Here is a 17,799-nt window from a genome sequence, read left to right on the forward strand (position 1 = left end):
AAGTTCCAGTGGGGTTGCATCTAGACTATAAAGCCACAGGGCTTGAACTGTGGGTTGTGGCTTGATTCAGGCTGGAGCCCTCGCTCTGCGGGGTCCTGGATCACAGCCCTGAGGCAGCACGATGGGTGTGACGATGGAAGATAGCAAGGGGCAGGGGTTGAGGCTGAGGCTGAACTCTGGGCTTACAGTGCAGCATAGAGAAACCCTCCAAGTCTCAGCGTCTGCTTCTCCCAAAGGGAGATGCCTCTATTAACTATTGTAAAACACTTGGACCCCCCTGCTGAGGGGCATTGGCCAGAACCCCGGCCCTGGCACTGCAGCTGCTGAATCTGAGCAGGAGCTAAGCAAAAAGCTTTCCAGCTCCAGGGTTATCTGGAGCACTACAGCCCAGGTTAAAGGCAATAGGACCTGTTACCACACAAGGCATGCAAGAACCTGCTGCTTCTAGTGTGTGTGGTGTTACTAAACAGGAACGAGGAATACACAGTAAGTTGAAAGTCTTCTAGACTTGAACATACATCTTCAGACCTGGGGATAGCGCTGTGCTGGAAACAGCATGACGGTTTCATCTCTGTGTTATAAAACCCTCTGTCGGGCCATTTCCAGTACAGCGCTATCTCCCGAGCTGGGTTTGCCCCAAGGAAGCCCATCACCTAATATGTTATTTTGTTGAAGTGCTGCTATGTTTGGTTAGGATGCAGACTAACATGGCCACCTCTCTGTTACTACTGAACATAGATGACTATTTTACATAGTAGTCAGTCACACGGAGCAATGGTGCCCCGTGTCCAGAGCCCCGTAAGGCCTGGTTGCAGTTAATTCTGTTACAGTGAACCTTCGCTTTGGAAGGCAATTTCCCCACAGCCACCCTGCACCATGCTAAGTAAACGGGCTTTGCACAGTGCTGCCTGGGAGTCAGGGGGAGGGGTTGAAATCGACCCAGCCTGCCCCTGCACAGGTCACAGCAGATCTTTCAGCTCCCTTCTGGCCCGTAAGTGACGTCCTGCCCAGGTCTGTGTAATCACTGACTGCACAGAAGGAGCTGTGCCGCTGGAGAATCGCTAGCCAGTTCTCTTACCATAGGCCAGCCTGGAGGTGAGGGCTCAGCCTTTCAAACACTCTGCCCAGCACAACGTCCAAGTCCTTCCCTGCCCGCAGCAGGAGTGCACTGGTAGGTGCAGGCTGCCCTCTCCTGTAATAATGGAGCAACTAGTGAAGTGGGTGGAGAGAGAAACAATCCCCGTCAGAGGCTTCCATGCTGGAGGCTGGCTTACTACGCAGACCAAGCCTGGATCTTGTGAATGATGGGGGTGGAACAATTTTACCTCTCCCTGGTGCACAAAATGTAGCATCACAGTCCCACCACTGCGCACAAGGCTGGCCCCAGGAGCATGACAGGGATAGTGATGTGCCTCCTTGGTGTGCACGCCAACTGGAACGGATCCATCTTAATGCAGAATGGCATGGGGTCCTCAGCTCAGCACCTGCGCTCTGGGGCAGAAGGGAAACCTGGCTGCTTCTTTCAACCTGAGCAACTGGTTTATGGCCATTTGCATTTTCAAGCAAGGAAAAGGATTAGTAACTCCCATTTAAAACAGGAAGTTAAAATTGCCTTCTGCAGAGCTGCTGCCTGAAGTCCTGCACACGTATTGAGACTCCCTCCCTATTGTTGCCTTTGAGTCAGTTTTAAAATTAAATATGAAGATTGTTTTAAACCAGTTTCTATTCCATTCTGGCTTATACAGCAGAAGTATTGGAAAACCAGCTATGGTATTGGAATCTATTACTTAACGCGGAAACCATCTCAAAATTGTGAAGAACTGAGCCATTGTTTCAACTTCCAATTCGTCTCTCACTGCATGGAATTTGCTGAATACACTGGGAATTAAATACCACTTCTAAGAAAACTTGTTTAGTATGATTTGGCAGGCAGTTCTCAGTGTGCTGCTTTATTCTCCTATTTGCATAGTACGATGTTTTAGTTCTGGTTAATTTTACCCAGGAGGGATGCAAGCCAGCACCTGTGAAAGTAGCAATTAACATCAGTAACTGTAAGAACAAAGGCGAGATGGCAAAAATGTGCAGGTGATTGCAAAAAATAAGTTATTAGGTTTTATACAAATATATTTATTAGGTCCTGCAAAATTCTCCCAACTTCTTTGTGCCACCAGAACGGAGGGATCAGTGGCTCACCACCTCTGGCGCCGGTGCTCTGCGTGTATCATCAACTGGACAGTGACCCTGGATTTTGCTATGTAAGTTACATATTCTTTTCCCTTCAATGGTGAGGGGGACTCGCTGTAGTGACATACTGTGAAATAGAATTAACTGGTATCTTGATGGGGTTGGGGGAGGAGGTTGAGTTTTGATAGCTGGATTTTGTATTGAAGTGCCCATGTATTACCAACCCACTGTTCATGACTCACTCTTTTTTCCACTCTAGCTATAATTACCCTAAAAACAAGTGGAAAGCACATGCCTTTGCTGTAGAGAAAATCTGGTGGCTACCAAAACATTCCCCTTTTCTGCCAAGGAGGAAAAGCATTACTGTGCTTGCACTGGTACATCACCTCCTGCACCTGCCAGACCCCAAGCAGCCTCTGAGGGCATCCTCTGAGTTTTACTGGATAATTCACTTCTTCTAAAATTACAAACTTGATTGAGATCCTTGCTTCTTGTGTATACAAGCCTGCTCTAAATCAGTACAGAACAAAGTCTAACAAGCATTAAGACACCTGCCACCTACTTAGCTAAGATCAAGTTTCCTTGTAAACTGAATTACTCGGTTTCAGTTAAAACTTTCTGCGTTTGGTGTCTGCTAATCAAATCTGAAAAACAAATACGGCTTTGGATTAAATGTACTGACTTTACTGACAGCCAGTACGAAACCTCAACAGTTAACAGCTAGCAGATAACTTTGCCTTAATACTGAACTCTTAGTAGTAGTAGTTTTAAATCTTGAAATTTTTACATGGGAAAATAGACTCAGAGGGTTAGCGGTGTTCATCTGAAGCTTCACAAATAACAAGGAGTCCTGTAGCCCTTTAAAGACTAATAAATTTAATTATTAAGTAATGAGCGTGCATATTTGTTAGTCTTCAGGGTGCTGTGGAACTGCTTCTTGTACTTGGGAAAAGTTCCATTAATTTCAATCTACCTGAAGAGAATGAGAATGGTGTAAATAGGTGTCTGATGAAGCCAATTTACACTTGAGAACCCCATGGAACATGTTCTGCTAAAGGCACAGTGGTTTTCACAAACCCAGAAAAACAGCTGTTGCCCTAATTCGCTGCTTCCCCAGGTGGGTGCTTATTGCAATCGTACAGTGCCCTTTATACACTGAGGCTGGGTACATATGTTGTTATGCCTGTAGGCACACACCAGCAGCTTCCTCCTCCCAGCTCCCTGTGAATCATCCTCCCACCTCCCTTTATTTCAAGAACTAGTTGCAGCCCTTTCCTAGCCCCCATTTCATGGCATGTGCTCTGCGCCCCCACCCTATAATCCCCTCCTCACACCACGGCAGGAGGCTCTGGGTGTCCCCCCGGTGCTTTTCCCCAACACCCAATCACCCAGACCTGCCCTCAGGGAACCCCTGTACTTCCCAGCATTCTGACTTCTCTCATCTGGGAGATCAAGTTCAAGGCATCAATATTTTTGAACTGTACTGGGAGAATTAGTAAGAAGAAAGCTGAGATGGTGGGTGCTGTCGCCTGGAGCAGTGCTAATGGCAGCTACCTACCCATTCCTTACCTACAGACAGCTCCTGGATCTGCTAACCAGATGCTGTGTGCTTGGTGTGCCTCACACACCACATCCTCTTCCCCGTTTCCTGACCTTCAGTACATAAGGCGAAGTGGAAATTCTGGAGCTGTTTGGATTCCGTATTGGCAGTTATTGCATTACATGAACTGAACTGCCACCAAATCCAAGTGCAGGACCTTGTTTTGCTCAGTCAAACTAAAGCCAGTCTTGTGTAGTCTCTACAATTTATCTACAGGAGTCTACCTGTGCTGCAGCCAATCAAATAGCTCCATTCCTAACCAGAGCCCAATAAATAAACACTGTTCACATCGTCACACCTGCACGTCTTTATTATCTGGACTGATGCCCCAAAAACATTGTTACAGTGTGAGTGATGACTTCCAAATACTGCTTTTCTGATGAGGTTATTCCAGCCAGAAATACCCAATGAGATGGACTGAAAATCCCATTACATAAACATTTTCAGCATATGTTTTCGGAAAGTTTGATACCAGGGCACATGTCCACAGACCACTGCTTGCGTATAATACCGGTAATACTGTGGCACTGGGAATGATTTCCTTTGTATTTGCACATTTGGAAAAAAAAAGTCGTTAAAAATTCAGCTGACAGTATCTGTCAATTCCTTCTAGCACCAGGCAAATGGCAGCTTGAGACAGTCTGCCCAGGAGCCTGAGAACCAGGGAACACAAACACCTGGCCACACACATTTTCACCAAAATCTAACAGTTCCACCTTCCAAGTGCTTCATAAATATCTAGTCAATCCTCACAACAGCCCTGTGAGGTAGGTCAGTATCATTATTGCCACTAGACAGACGGGGAATACACTGTGGCAGAGAGGGGAAATTACTCATCCAAAGTCATTAAGCACATCAGAATGACAACTGTCCTGTAGCTTAGACAAGGCTACCTTCCTTCTCCCCTCACATCCCCTTCTCTGCACTTGCAGGCAGTTGCTGCGAATGCCGTAATGAAGCATGCAGCCTGCAAGTTTCTGATAAACACAGAATACTCAAAACAAAGGTCGCAGGTGTCCTAGGAAATGCAGCGACCTGCTGCAATGTCATTGGACAAAACATCACTCAGCTGGTTCTTGAGAACGAGTGAGTACTGGGTGGGGGTGGAACAATGGGGAAAAGCCCTTTTATTTACAAAGAGGGTCCATTCATAAAAAGGTGAATAAAAAGTTTGGATCTTAAACTGTCCACACTGTCTCAGGCCCTCAGAGACACAGAGGGTTGCTGAGGAACCCGCCCCCACCCGGCCCACTGCTGCATCCTATGAATTTAATTCCAGTATATAATCCCCACTTGCCAGGAGCTCTGTGTGGAATTTCAGCCCTGCCACTTCCCAGCAACAAAGACCATGGAAGCCTTCCAATAAGCAAACAGAGTAAGACTTGCGGAGTTTCATCCTCCATCGCAAACTGCCTCGTACAGCATATAACAAACAAAAACTAGCAGAGCAATGACGACGCTGCACTATAAAGCAATCGCACCCAGTGCTCTCAACCATGGACAGTCAGTGCGGAAGGCTGGCACTATTACATTCTTATTTACCCTGAGACTGACATTCAGACACACCTAGGAACATATTCCATCCGCTCAGCCTTGCAGAGCACTGGCCAAAGCTCTCAGCACAGAGATGCACTGGTTGGTGTGGCAGAGCTGCTGTGCAACTAGTGTGTTACATTACCACCCTTTAAGTCAACCGACTAGTGGCCCTTGACACCACTGGTTCTCAACCAGAGGTACACCTACCCCCAGAAGATCTCTGCATACCCCCAGGGTACATCAAATCATCTAAATATTTGCCTAGTTTCACAACAGGCTACCTAAAAAACGTAGCCCAGTCAGTACAAACTAAATTTTCATACACTGACTTGTTTACACTGCTCTGTTTGCTATATAGTGAAATGTAAGTACAATATTCATATTCCAATTGATTTTATAATTAAATGCCAAAAATGAGACAATTTTTTAGTAGGTGTGCTGTGACATCGGTATGCTTACGTCTGATTTTGTAAGCAAGTAGTTTGGAAAATGAAGAGAAACGTGGGGCACACAAATCAGCTTCCCGAAAGGGGTAAAGTAGCCTGGAAAGATTGCAAGCCACCGGCCGACGCCATTCACAAGGCTCAGCAAGCTGCACAGGTGCCAAGCCCGGAATAAAATGGTGGTGATTACAAAGGCGAGCTGAGTAAGCTCCATCTTGGGAGAAGAAAAGAATTTTTCCATTGCCAGCCACTCCTGTGCAGAGAATAGACGCCATACTCAGACAGCAACCACCACTCACTGCTGTCATCCCAACCAACCAAAGATCAGACACAAAATCCTACAGAGCTAGCAAAGACCTCACTGAAAGAGACTCTCTCACCTGAGCTGGCAGGAGCACAGAGCACTTAGCCATGAGATTGAAAAGAGAAGCAGCAATTGCTCCCCTCCTAACCAGTCAACGGCACCACTGACTAACGCAGGAATCCCACTGACCCCTGCTAGGCATAAGGCCAAGTGGCATCATACTAGACTTCTGGCGGGGCCAGCAGAATTCCTTCAAAAGGCATAAAGTGTTCTTAAGTGTGTGCATGGGGGTGGGGGTGTGGGCTGTAGAATACGTACGTGTAAGGAGGTTTTGTTAATATAGCACCCTACTTCCCAGGTCCCAATTCCAGGGCAGGACCCAGCACTAGATGAATTTTGATTGCAGGGTCAGTGGATAAAAATTAATGAACTATCAAGGTAAGACCAGGTGTGCACAGCACAATTGCAGTCTTACATTTTCAAGCTGCGGAGTACTTTAAGGCAGAAGCAAACCTTTTCCACGGGCACTTTCCCTTCCAATCAAATAATTTGATCTCGCATCTTCCAACCAGCAACTAGAGTGTTTGGTCACGTTGAAAAAAAGTTAAGAAGGAACTAAAAAGCCACAGTGTGACTGCTCCATTACACACCCTTGCGGCTACTAGCACGGCCTATTTCCTCTTTCTACAGGTAAGGCTTTATGTGCTTTGTACACCCAGATATTTCCTCTTTGCTTTTGCCTCACTTCACATCATTTAACAGTTTGGTCCTGTCCTCCAGTGCAACTGCCACCCTCCCCAGGTGGGGTAGTAGACAGAGAGGATCACAGCTGAGTTTACACCACAGAATAGAGGCCACAGCCAGGAAAACAATCAGCAGCCAGGTAGAGACATGTCAGTTATTTTGAGCCAGATGGTCAAGGCAGTCCCTGAAGCCCTGAATCCTGCACCGGGATGCAACTGAGCGAGAACATTCCCTCTTCCAATGGAAATGCCTCACAGTTGTCAGCGAGCACATGTGCAGAGGGAGCACCACAGGGATGGCCTTCACAAACCACCCCAGGGCCAGGAACATTGAGAACACACACACACACACACACAGACCCAGCATGACAATGGGCTACCCCAGCACCCTTCCCTGAACTCCCAAACCAGGCAGTTCCACTTGGATGATTTTTCACACCATTGTCTTTCACACAAGTACATGATTTTTTTAATGCCCTCCAGCCTCTAGAAAATGCTGAAGCAGAATCTCTCTCCCCTATCCATGCAAGTTATTCCCTTATTACCTCTGAGTCCAACCCTGTATTTAGAGCCACGGAGGCAAGAGGAGAAAGCAAAGCAGTAGAGAGACTCAGCATCAATTTAGCTGCAGAAATGGTAATCGTACATTGCAGTGTAGACATAACCAAACTATGAGTCGGGGATTTGCAGGTGCTCAGCACCACCAAAAAATCCAACCCAGCTGGCCCTGTGAGTTCTCAGTTAGGCCACTTCGGAAAAATTTGGCTGCTAATTTCTCCCTGCCCTCCTCACTCAGTTGATGCAAGCTTTGCATGCTGAATGCCAATTTTACTGCCCTTTATTTCTGCTGTGGTCTGCAGGAAGTAGCAGCAAGACTTAACATACCCTTGAATACCATGCTAGTTCTAGAATGCTGTCATAATAATTTCTGAACCATCCTGTCTCTTGATCTCATGGAACACAATACAGTGTCTAAGTGGAGGGCACCTGAAAAATCAACCAGTATGATGAGGGATTTCAGTTGCTTGGAGCATACATCCAGGGTTGCGGATGGGTTTCTAGAAAGTGGGTCTAGTTTGGATACAATTATACCTGAATGTTTTAATTGGGGTTGCAAATAACTGGAGAATTGGTGAGAAATAAGTAAGATGAATTTCAATACAGACAAGTGCAAAGTTCTACAGCGGAAAAGGAAAAATCAAATGCACAAATACAAACTTGACTGGTAGTTGTAGAGCCAAAAAGGATCTGGAGGTTGTAGAGGGTCTCGAGTTGAGCAGAAGTCAAAAATGTAAAGCAACTACAAAAAAAAAAAAGTGAAAAAAGAAAGGCTGATATCCTGGTGTCACCGTTAAGTCATCAGAGGCAACTGTCCTGCTATACTTGGCACTGGTGAGGTCTCAGGAGTACAGTGTCCGCTATGGCGCACTACACTATGAACAATGTGAATAACCTGGAGAACATTCAGAGCTGAACAACAAAAACAACAGGTTTAGAAAACTTCACCTATGAGGAAAAGATTAAGAGAATGGATGTGTTTAGTTTTGGCAAAAGAGGAGGAGAAATCTGAGAAAAGATTTCAAATGTTACGGTCTGTTATAAAGAAGGCAGCAATCAATTGTTCTGCACTGAAGATGCAACAAGTAGTAATTGGTTTTTATTGCAGGAAGGGAGATTAGGCTAGATAGCAGGAAAAAACTGTCCAGCTGTACAGACAGTTACACACTGGAATAGGCTTCCACAGGAGGACAAGGACTCCCCATCACAAAAGGTTTTTCAGCAGACCACAGACACACACCTGACAGGGATGATCTAGGTTTATTTGGTCCCACCTCAATACAGGGGACTGGATTAGATGAGCCATTTTTACGATTAAAGCTTGAATACTGGCTGAGGGAGTCAACAGGCACAGACACCTCACAAACAGAATGTGTTTCAGACAATTAAAACAAAACAATGGGACACAGGTCATCATCAGACCCAGTCCAAACGGAAGTAGGGGGAAAACAGTGTGCTACAGTAACAGCAGCTGGACAGGCTAGACGGAAGTTGGAGCTGAAGACCTTACAAAGAAGTAACATTCAGAACTGACTCACGGAAAGGTTTAGTCCTTCCAGTGGATGTTTCCTCACACTTGTTTACAGTAACCGTCACCTACAATTGTCCAAATCCACATTTTATGTCTTTCTTTGCTCAAGATTGTCCTTACACTTGACTAATTCAATACAGCTCCTATTAGAGATGCAACTTCAGTAGCTTCCTGTTCAACCTACCTTCTAGAACACTTACTGAACAATACTAGCTTTTATGCAGTTCACTGGGGAGCCCTACTCTTACACTTAGCTCTTCTCTTTTCCAATCTACACAAAGCAAAGAAGAATCACAAGAAGCCATTTTAATAAGCTGGCTTCTACTTGCAATGCTTGTGTACCTCCTTGCTTCCACACAGAAGTCCTGTGTGTTGTTGCAATGTTAATTAGCTGCAACACTTGGTAGAAGACCTTCAGCTCAGACCCAGCTGTGCTGGGACAGACCATAATGGTTTCAGCCAGTATGTACAAGTACCATTATTATAGCTGGCATGCTTATTAATTCAACTGGTCCTGACTCCATCCCGCATGTAGTGCTTCATACTTGGCAGTGACCCCAAAAGCCCCCGAACACTACAGGATGGAATGCACTCCAGGTTGAACCTCTCTGATCTGGCACACTCTCTCGTCCAACAAGACCAGAGAGTCCAGCCATAGAGGTTGCCAGAGGCTGGGAGTGGACAGCCGCCACAGAGCAGAGCCATCCCAGAGTGGCCTCACCTACCCTAGTCAGGCAAACTCCCTCCTTCGAGGCTGCTCAGGACCTGTGGGTGCCAGACCAGGGATGTCCAATCTGTATTATCATAGTTGCATAAAAAAGGACTCGTGAAAGTATCAGTCTGGTTCAGTGGAGAATGACATTGCTGTGTGGCTACATAACACAGCTTCACGGACATGTGATGCACCATGACATTTAACGCAGTCACTGTGTGATAGTTTCCGTGCTCACTCTAGCCAAGTTCTTTCCCATCTCACTTTTGATCCATGACAAAACTTTGCCTCCCCCCTCAGACGACCTGGTTTCTTCAAACCTGGGACAACCTCACTAATTTAAACAAACTGCACAGATGTTCCCTTCCCACTCTTTATTTAACACTTTTCTGCATAGTTCTCACAGCTCAGGCAGCCATTAGCTTTACAAAAATGAGGGTGGTACAAATCAGCCTATTCTCTATGTATTTGGACTATGCTTAGCAGAGCAACCTAAGCACCCTTCAAAACATTAATTAAGTCAGAAAACCTGAGCATCCGTGGCTCAGGCTGACGTTTTCTTTTTCTCTCTTTAGGTGTTCTGACTGGAAGAGAAATACTCATGGGCTACGTCTACACTACAGATATATTTGAAAAAAGCTCTTCTGGAAGATTTCTTCCAAAAGTGATTATTTCGAAAGAGTGCATCCACACACACAAAAGCCGATCAAAAGAGTGATCTGCTTTTTCGAAAGAGAGCATCCATATTGCCCCCGCTCTTTCAAAAGAACAGGTCCAGATTCAAAAATGAATACTATTCTTTCAAAAGAAGGGCCCTGCAGGGCATCTACACACGTTTTCTTTCGAAAGGGGGTACTCTTCCTGAAACGGGAAAGGACGAGCGGTTTTGAAAGGAGCACCACACTCTTTTGATTTACTTTTTAAAGAACACTTTGTGTGTGTCGACGCTCCGTGGGCTGTTTCAAAAGAGCCCCCTTTTTTCAAAAAACCTTTCAAAATCACTTGCTAGTGTAGATGCAGCCCTGGTGTGTAAGGCCACAATCAGCCTTAGCCCCCTAACGTAAAAGCCGACCACAGGTAGGAGAGGGCTGCATATCTATGCACTCTCCTGCCTTGGTGGAATAGCTGTGTTTCTTCATGCCACCAATTCCACCAACACATTCCTGCCTAAAGATTATGGTAGTCTTATAGTCTCATCAGCTGACTAAGTTTTCTTGTTTCTGTAGTATTTAGTAATAAACTGCTTTGCTGCACTTCACCATTTGCTCTTCAGGTCTCTTCTCCCTCCCCTTTTTATTTGCTCAGATTTGTCTGTTCCTGAAAACCAACATTGTGGGCCACCTCATAGCAGAGAGGTGGTTTTTTTTTTTTTTTTTGCTTTCTGGGTGCCAAGTTTAGCAATGGGATAGAAAACACAGAACGATTCCAGTCAAACACCTTTCAATAGAGGTTTACTGATCCTGCTTCTGTGACTCAAATTCAAGGACAATTTGACGGTTGACAGAAAGTGGCTGTGAGAAGACACACAGAGGAATGCCATACTCCCTGCTCTGCAGCAATCTGCACATCTCTGGCTCCATCCCTGAGACCTCTCCTATCAGGATTTGCAGGAGTGCTCCTCACCTCCATCAGCATATTAGTCTCTTCGCCTCCTCCACCCACTCACAGAAACAAAGCTCATGTTGAAAACCTACAGCAAATCCTGGCTTCTAACTACAGCTATGATAACCACCTTGGCTTGCTGCACTGCACGTGGAACACTGTACTTCTCTCTGCATTCTGCATAGGTATTAGCTTTTGTAGGTGTCTGCTTGACTTCACAGGCCTGGAATCCATATCACTACACTGACACATCAGTACCCATGGCAATTTGCACAAAGACACTCCATTTCACTGCAAATATTGTCTCTCTTCAGCACTGCTTCTGTTAGCTCAAGAAGAGGCTGGCATCACAGGGCTTCCTAGTCTCCTTTGATTCCATGTGCGCTTAAGAGACAAATTACACAGACTTTTTAAAAAGGCTTAATTTTTGCTGCCCATCAGCACTGTCCAACATATTGCACAATGTTTTCTTTATTATAAAAATTGTCTTCTGTATTAGGCAGAAAGAAAAAAGTTTCCCAGGTAGGTGCTAATGCATACTGTTGTCTGTAATTAGAGGTAAGTGGTTGTTTATGTGGCCATCTGGAAGTAGGACCTAAACAAACAAACAAAACATACACATTATTAACGCTTTGTTCAAGAATTTCAGCCATTGCATTTAGTTTATTTTAAATACACATTTCCTCCATTCTCTGCTATTCTGGATCCTTTAACTCACAAAAGTGTAGGGCTCTCTTTCTTCTGTAGTAGATTTTCCAAAGAAAAATCATTGTCCTCGTATAACAAATCTGACTGAAGACATATGCCATTCAAACTACTTTTAAAAACTTCTGAACATGTGGCACTAGAAATCAAGAGGAGTTTTAACATATATTTAAATAGGAGCAGGATTAGATCCAGTAACCATATTCTTTCATTGCAGCTAGCTATCTTTTAAGAGCTTTTATCTTTGCTTGTGGACACTTGATCTATTTCTTTAATTCCTATAATAGGAAAACAAAATAGTCTTACGGGTGTAGGTTTCTGTGAGCCCAGTTTGAAACGACAGCAGATAATTTCCACTATGAACCTTCCAATGCCATGTAAAATGCCTGTAACACCAAACAGGATTTGAGTTTTTACAAGGAACAAAGAGGAGCAATGTATGCAAAGGGCTTCTGAAATAACAGTAAAAATACATTGAATTTAAGTTTAACCTCTGTTTCAATACAACTGATGAATGCACTGAAAAAAAGTAACATTTTAAAATATCTTCCATTTCCTTGAAGATTTCTATTGTGAAATGGAAACCACTATATTTTTCTCCATTCCAGTGTGATCTTGCTATATGATCTCATGTTAAAAAAGCATCAGAGAATTAAGTTAACCAACAAGGAAATTCATATTACCATTTATTCATTGACTTGGAACAATAAAAATCCAAAAGCTTTGATTAAACCTGGCCAGTTTATTACATCAGTGATTTGAAAAAAAAGAACAGGAAATTTTAGTTTCCCACATGCAACCGAAAGTTTTTTTTTTTGTTTTTTTTTAAACGTTTAGTTTTTAAATTGGACAGAAGCCTATGTGAACTCCAGAAAGGTCCTCTGCATCGTTAGCCATGTGCTACACACATGCTGGCCCTCAAATGGAACAAATGAGACACACACTGAATAACCAAAATTCCCGAACCTGACTCCAAACCAGCCACCAGTACTGCAAAATCTTATGGGGCCCATTCAAGACTTATCCAGGGAAAAACTCATGATGCTAATGGGATTTTTACCTCAGTAAGTTTTGGCAAGATTAGCAGAATGAGGCCCCAATTGCAGTGTACAGTGAAACAGGATATTAGAGGTCAGATGGGTTTTGTAGTGTATATCCATGAAATTCCAGAAAAGCATAAACTATGGATTTAGTTAGAAAATCAGAGCACATAAGAAAGAGAGAGAGAGAGAGAGAGAGAGAGAGAGAGAGAAAGGTAAGATCTGCCCTGCACCAGGCAACAGTGTTTTAGTCAGTGTTAGACTACCAGAAATTCATATCACTTCATGCACAAATCAATACCCCCACTCACTAGCTATGAATGGATATGACATAAGAACATAAGAATGGCCATACTGGGTCAGACCAAAGGTCCATCGAGCCCAGCATCCCATCTGCCGACGGTGGCCAATGCCAGGTGCCCCAGAGAAGGAGAACAGAAGACAATGATCAAGTGATTTATCTCCTGCCATCCATCTCCTGCCCTTGTTCTGAAGGCTAGGGCACCATACTTTATCCCTGGCTAATAGCCATTTATGGACCTAACCTGCAAAAATTTATCAAGCTCTTTTTTAAACCCTAATAGAGTCCTGGCCTTCACAGCCTCCTCGGGCAAGGAGTTCCACAGGTTGACTGTGCGCTGTGTGAAGAAAAATTTCCTTTTATTAGTTTTGAACCTACTACCCATCAATTTCATTTGGTGTCCCCTAGTTCTTGTATTATGGGAAAAGGTAAATAATTTTTCTATATTCACTTTCTCCACACCATTCATGATTTTATATACCTCTATCATATCGCCCCTCAATCGCCTTTTTTCCAAACTGAAAAGTCCCAGTCTCTCTAGCCTCTCCCCATATGGGACCCTTTCCAAGCCCCTAATCATCTTAGTCGCCCTTTTCTGAACCTTTTCTAATGCCAATATATCTTTTTTGAGGTGAGGAGACCACATCTGCACGCAGTACTCGAGATGTGGGCGTACCATAGTTTTATATAGGGGAAGTATGATATCTTTTGTCTTATTATCGATCCCTTTTTTAATAATTCCTAACATCCTATTTGCCTTACTAACTGCTGCTGCACACTGCGTGGATGTCTTCAGAGAACTATCCACTATAACTCCAAGATCCCTTTCCTGATCTGTCGTAGCTAAATTTGACCCCATCATGTAGTACGTGTAATTTGGGTTATTTTTTCCAACATGCATTACCTTACACTTACCCACATTAAATTTCATTTGCCATTTTGCTGCCCAATCACTCAGTTTGCTGAGATCTTTTTGTAGTTCTTCACAATCCCTTTTGCTTTTGACTGTCCTGAACAACTTGGTGTCATCTGCAAACTTTGCCACCTCACTGCTTACCTCATTTTCTAGATCATTGATGAACAAGTTGAACAGGATCGGTCCCAGGACTGACCCCTGGGGAACACCACTAGTTACCCTCCTCCATTGTGAAAATTTACCATTTATTCCCACCCTTTGTTTTCTGTCTTTTAACCAATTCCCGATCCATGAAAGGACCTTTCCTCCTATCCCATGACCACCTAATTTACATAAAAGCCTTTGGTGTGGGACCGTGTCAAAGGCTTTCTGGAAATCTAGGTATATTATGTCCACTGGGTGCCCCTTGTCCGCATGTTTATTAACCCCTTCAAAGAATTGGAGTAGCTTATTGCATGAACTCACAAAACAAGTAGTGTAACCAGAGTAACCAGTGGATTTATGGCCTGTAAAATGCAATCTAGCTGGTAAGACAAGAGGGAATGCACAGACAATTACCTGTAGTTGAGAAAATCCCACCAATAATACCACACAGCCTTACTAAGAACTGCCAAAAGGGCATGTGTTCTTCTGTAACCGTCACCATAAGAGAACTGATGTCATACTTCATGAATATCCCTGATACTCCATGGCTGCCAGCTGCGTGGTTAATCACTCTTTCCTGAGGGCAAAGAGAAACATGCACAAAGTAGTTGTCTCACATTAGTTGCATGTGCAGCAATACCTAATGGACATGGCTGACAAGGAGCAACTTATTAGGACAGTCAGTAATCAACACAAAACAGAGTACAAAGATGACAGATGGCGACCAGCACATTTTACAAGCCACCATTAACTAGGCTGTAATCTAAGTAGAGACAGGATATCATTTTACACTGTATTTCTCTATGCTAGCAAGTCACTATTCATGTTCCTGTTTTACTTGCCCTTTGTAGCACACACCCTTCTTCACTAAGGCTGTCTACACTAGGCAAAGTAAACTGACTGCAGATACGCAACTGCAGCTACAGCAATTGCTTAGCTAAAAAAATTGATGTCTCTGTGCTCAGCTAACTCAGCTGTCGATACCAGGGAAGGAGCACAGGGGTCAACTGCGACCCAAGAGGTCGATTTCACGCATCCATACTAGACGTGCAAAATCAAACCCCAGAAGATTGACTCTGAGTGGGTCGATCTTCCAGGGTAGTATAGATGTAGCCAAAGTGAATAATGCTTGCCTCGGTTTATTCTACAACTAAGTGATTTACATACTTGTCTCAGGATAAAGGTTTACTTAGTACATTTTTTTTTTTTAAGGATCAAATTTAAAACTAGATCATCCCTATTCTTTATGCAGGTGCACGGGGAACAGGTGGGCATAAAAGGGCAGGAGACACTTGTAAAGGATCAGGGACCACTTCCTCCCTGTGTCCCTGTAATTGCCTCAGAAAGGACGGGAAAGATGTAAGGGTCATACAGCCTTGTCCCACTCCATGAAACAAGACAAGTACACCAGAAGGAAGTGCAGCCTCCCACACAGGCCGCCGGGTGCTTTCACCTTGCACTGTCCCCAGTAGAGAGCTGGCTATAAAAAATACATTCTAGCCCATAAGTATTTTCTTCCATTATGTGTGAAGCATCCAGGAGCCCTTTAAACTTCACAACATGTAGGCATTACGCCAACTTTAGAGTGGAGAACTGAGGCGGCCCAGAGAGGTTATAGTCCAGGTTCTAAGAACCAGCCTCTAGATCTGGGTGTCTCAAATGAGGCACAGTGGCCCCATTTTCAGAGTTTCTTAGCACACACAACTGCAAGTGAAGTCAAGAGGAGCTGCCGATTTATTTATTAGATCCCTAAGCATGAATTTCAGTGCTGATCATTCACCATTGACAGCCCTATTTTCAGAGTTGCTGAAAGCCCACAGATCATACTGGCGTCACTTGGAGACTGGGTGCTCAACACTTCTGAAAATCAGGCTCATATGTTTGAAAATCTTAACCCAGAGGGTTTAAAGACAGTGACCCAATATCAGAGACCACTTCAGAAAATTCCACACTAAGTGAGTGGACTCTAAAATCCAAATAGTCAGGTAGGCCAAAACACATAGAAAAGGACTCGGAACTTTTGATTCCCAGCCTCCTGCTCTAATTACCAGGTAAATCGGTGTCCTTACTTTGAATCTTTCCTCCTCTTCTTCCAGGCTCTTAAATCACTTTCATAAGATCCTCCAGTTTGTGAAAAACTCTTTAATACTACAGGGAGCAGAACAGACCACGCTATTCCTGACAGTCTCACCGGGGCCATTTACAAGATACCTCTAAATGTCCAGTCAGAGGACATACTCTGCTACAAGGTCACATCTCTTGTGCTGCCCACTCTCTCCCAGAGATTTCGTTCGGTTTCATCACTTTCCAAGTTTGAATATCTGTGTTTCAGTGTTTCTCCTGCATACATTAGCTGGTACTTCCAAAGTTGATTCTCATCTAACCGTCATCTCGCCATGCCTCTTGTAATGATTTCTTATGGGATAACACTCTCAAATTCACAATAGTCTGTCAAATTATCAAGATTCTCACTGTCTTCACTTCCCTGCCTTTCCCTGATCATTAAGGTAGTCAAGCATAAAGCAGTTTAAAACCAGAAATTCAAATTTGTTTCAAAGGTTTTCAACAGAGACAAGTCTCATCAATCTGAAGTCATCCGGAAAAGTGTGCCACTATTTGCATGCTAGTGAAAGCTGCTGATAAATAACCTGTCAGGTGGGCATTGCTGAGAAAATACACAGGCAGCAGAGACCTAATTCAGCAAAGCTATATTCAGCTGTGAATAAGCAAAAGAAGTAAGCAACCAAAGAGAGCAAAACTAAACAGAAAGGCAATATATCACAGTGCAGTTTCATCACATCTGATAATTTAACGTACTCCCTCCTTTACTAAACGCCCAGTATAATGCAAAAATCAAAATCACAGAGAACTGATTGAAAAATTCAGACCTCTCATCTTTTTCCAGTAAAATGAAGCTGATGTGTATAGCCATTGTGACAGGGTCAGACCAGGGGAGCAACTTACAAGAGAAAAAAGCAGCCCTGGCAATCAGGCAGAGTGGGAGCAGCTGGGGAAGAGGCTGCCCTAAATTAATTGGGGCCAGCTGGTCCCACTTAAGGTTAGAACATAACAACAGCCATACTGGGTCAGACCAAAGGTCCATCTAGCCCAGAATCCTGTCTACCGACAGTGGCCAGTGCCAGGTGCCCCAGACGAGGTGAACTGAAGACAACGATCAAGCGATTTGTCTCCTGCCATCTGTCTCCAGCCTTTGACTAAAGGCTGGGGCACCACACTTTACCCATGGCTAATAGCCATTTATGGACTAAACCTTCAAAAATTTATCAAGCTCTTTTTTAAACTCTGTTAGAGTGCTGGCCTTCACAGCCTCCTCCGGCAAGGAGTTCCACAGGTTGACTGTGCGCTGTGTGAAGAAAAATTTCTTTTTATTAGTTTTGAACCTACTACCCATTAATTTCATTTTGTGTCCTCTAGTTCTTATATTATGGGAACAAGTAAATAACCTTCCAATATTCACTT

The 17,799-nt window shown here is 44.0% G+C and overlaps 1 protein-coding gene across 2 annotated transcripts in view; it reads right to left on the reverse strand.

The window, feature by feature from the left end:
- Positions 1 to 4,079: 4,079 nt before the first annotated feature.
- The window catches only part of ERGIC2 (ERGIC and golgi 2), a 43,672-nt gene continuing 29,952 nt past the window's right edge, over positions 4,080 to 17,799 (reverse strand). For both annotated transcript variants that reach the window (XM_075016328.1, XM_075016319.1), the window contains exons 13-15: positions 14,734 to 14,896; positions 12,225 to 12,304; positions 4,080 to 11,808 (exon numbers count right to left, since the gene is read on the reverse strand). In XM_075016328.1, coding sequence (XP_074872429.1) covers positions 11,743 to 11,808; positions 12,225 to 12,304; positions 14,734 to 14,896 — 309 coding nt within the window. In that variant the 3' untranslated portion in view covers positions 4,080 to 11,742. The remainder of the gene's footprint in view (positions 11,809 to 12,224; positions 12,305 to 14,733; positions 14,897 to 17,799) is intronic.

Source organism: Carettochelys insculpta, chromosome 1, assembly GCF_033958435.1.
Source record: "Carettochelys insculpta isolate YL-2023 chromosome 1, ASM3395843v1, whole genome shotgun sequence".
Classification (NCBI taxonomy): Eukaryota; Metazoa; Chordata; order Testudines; family Carettochelyidae; genus Carettochelys; species Carettochelys insculpta.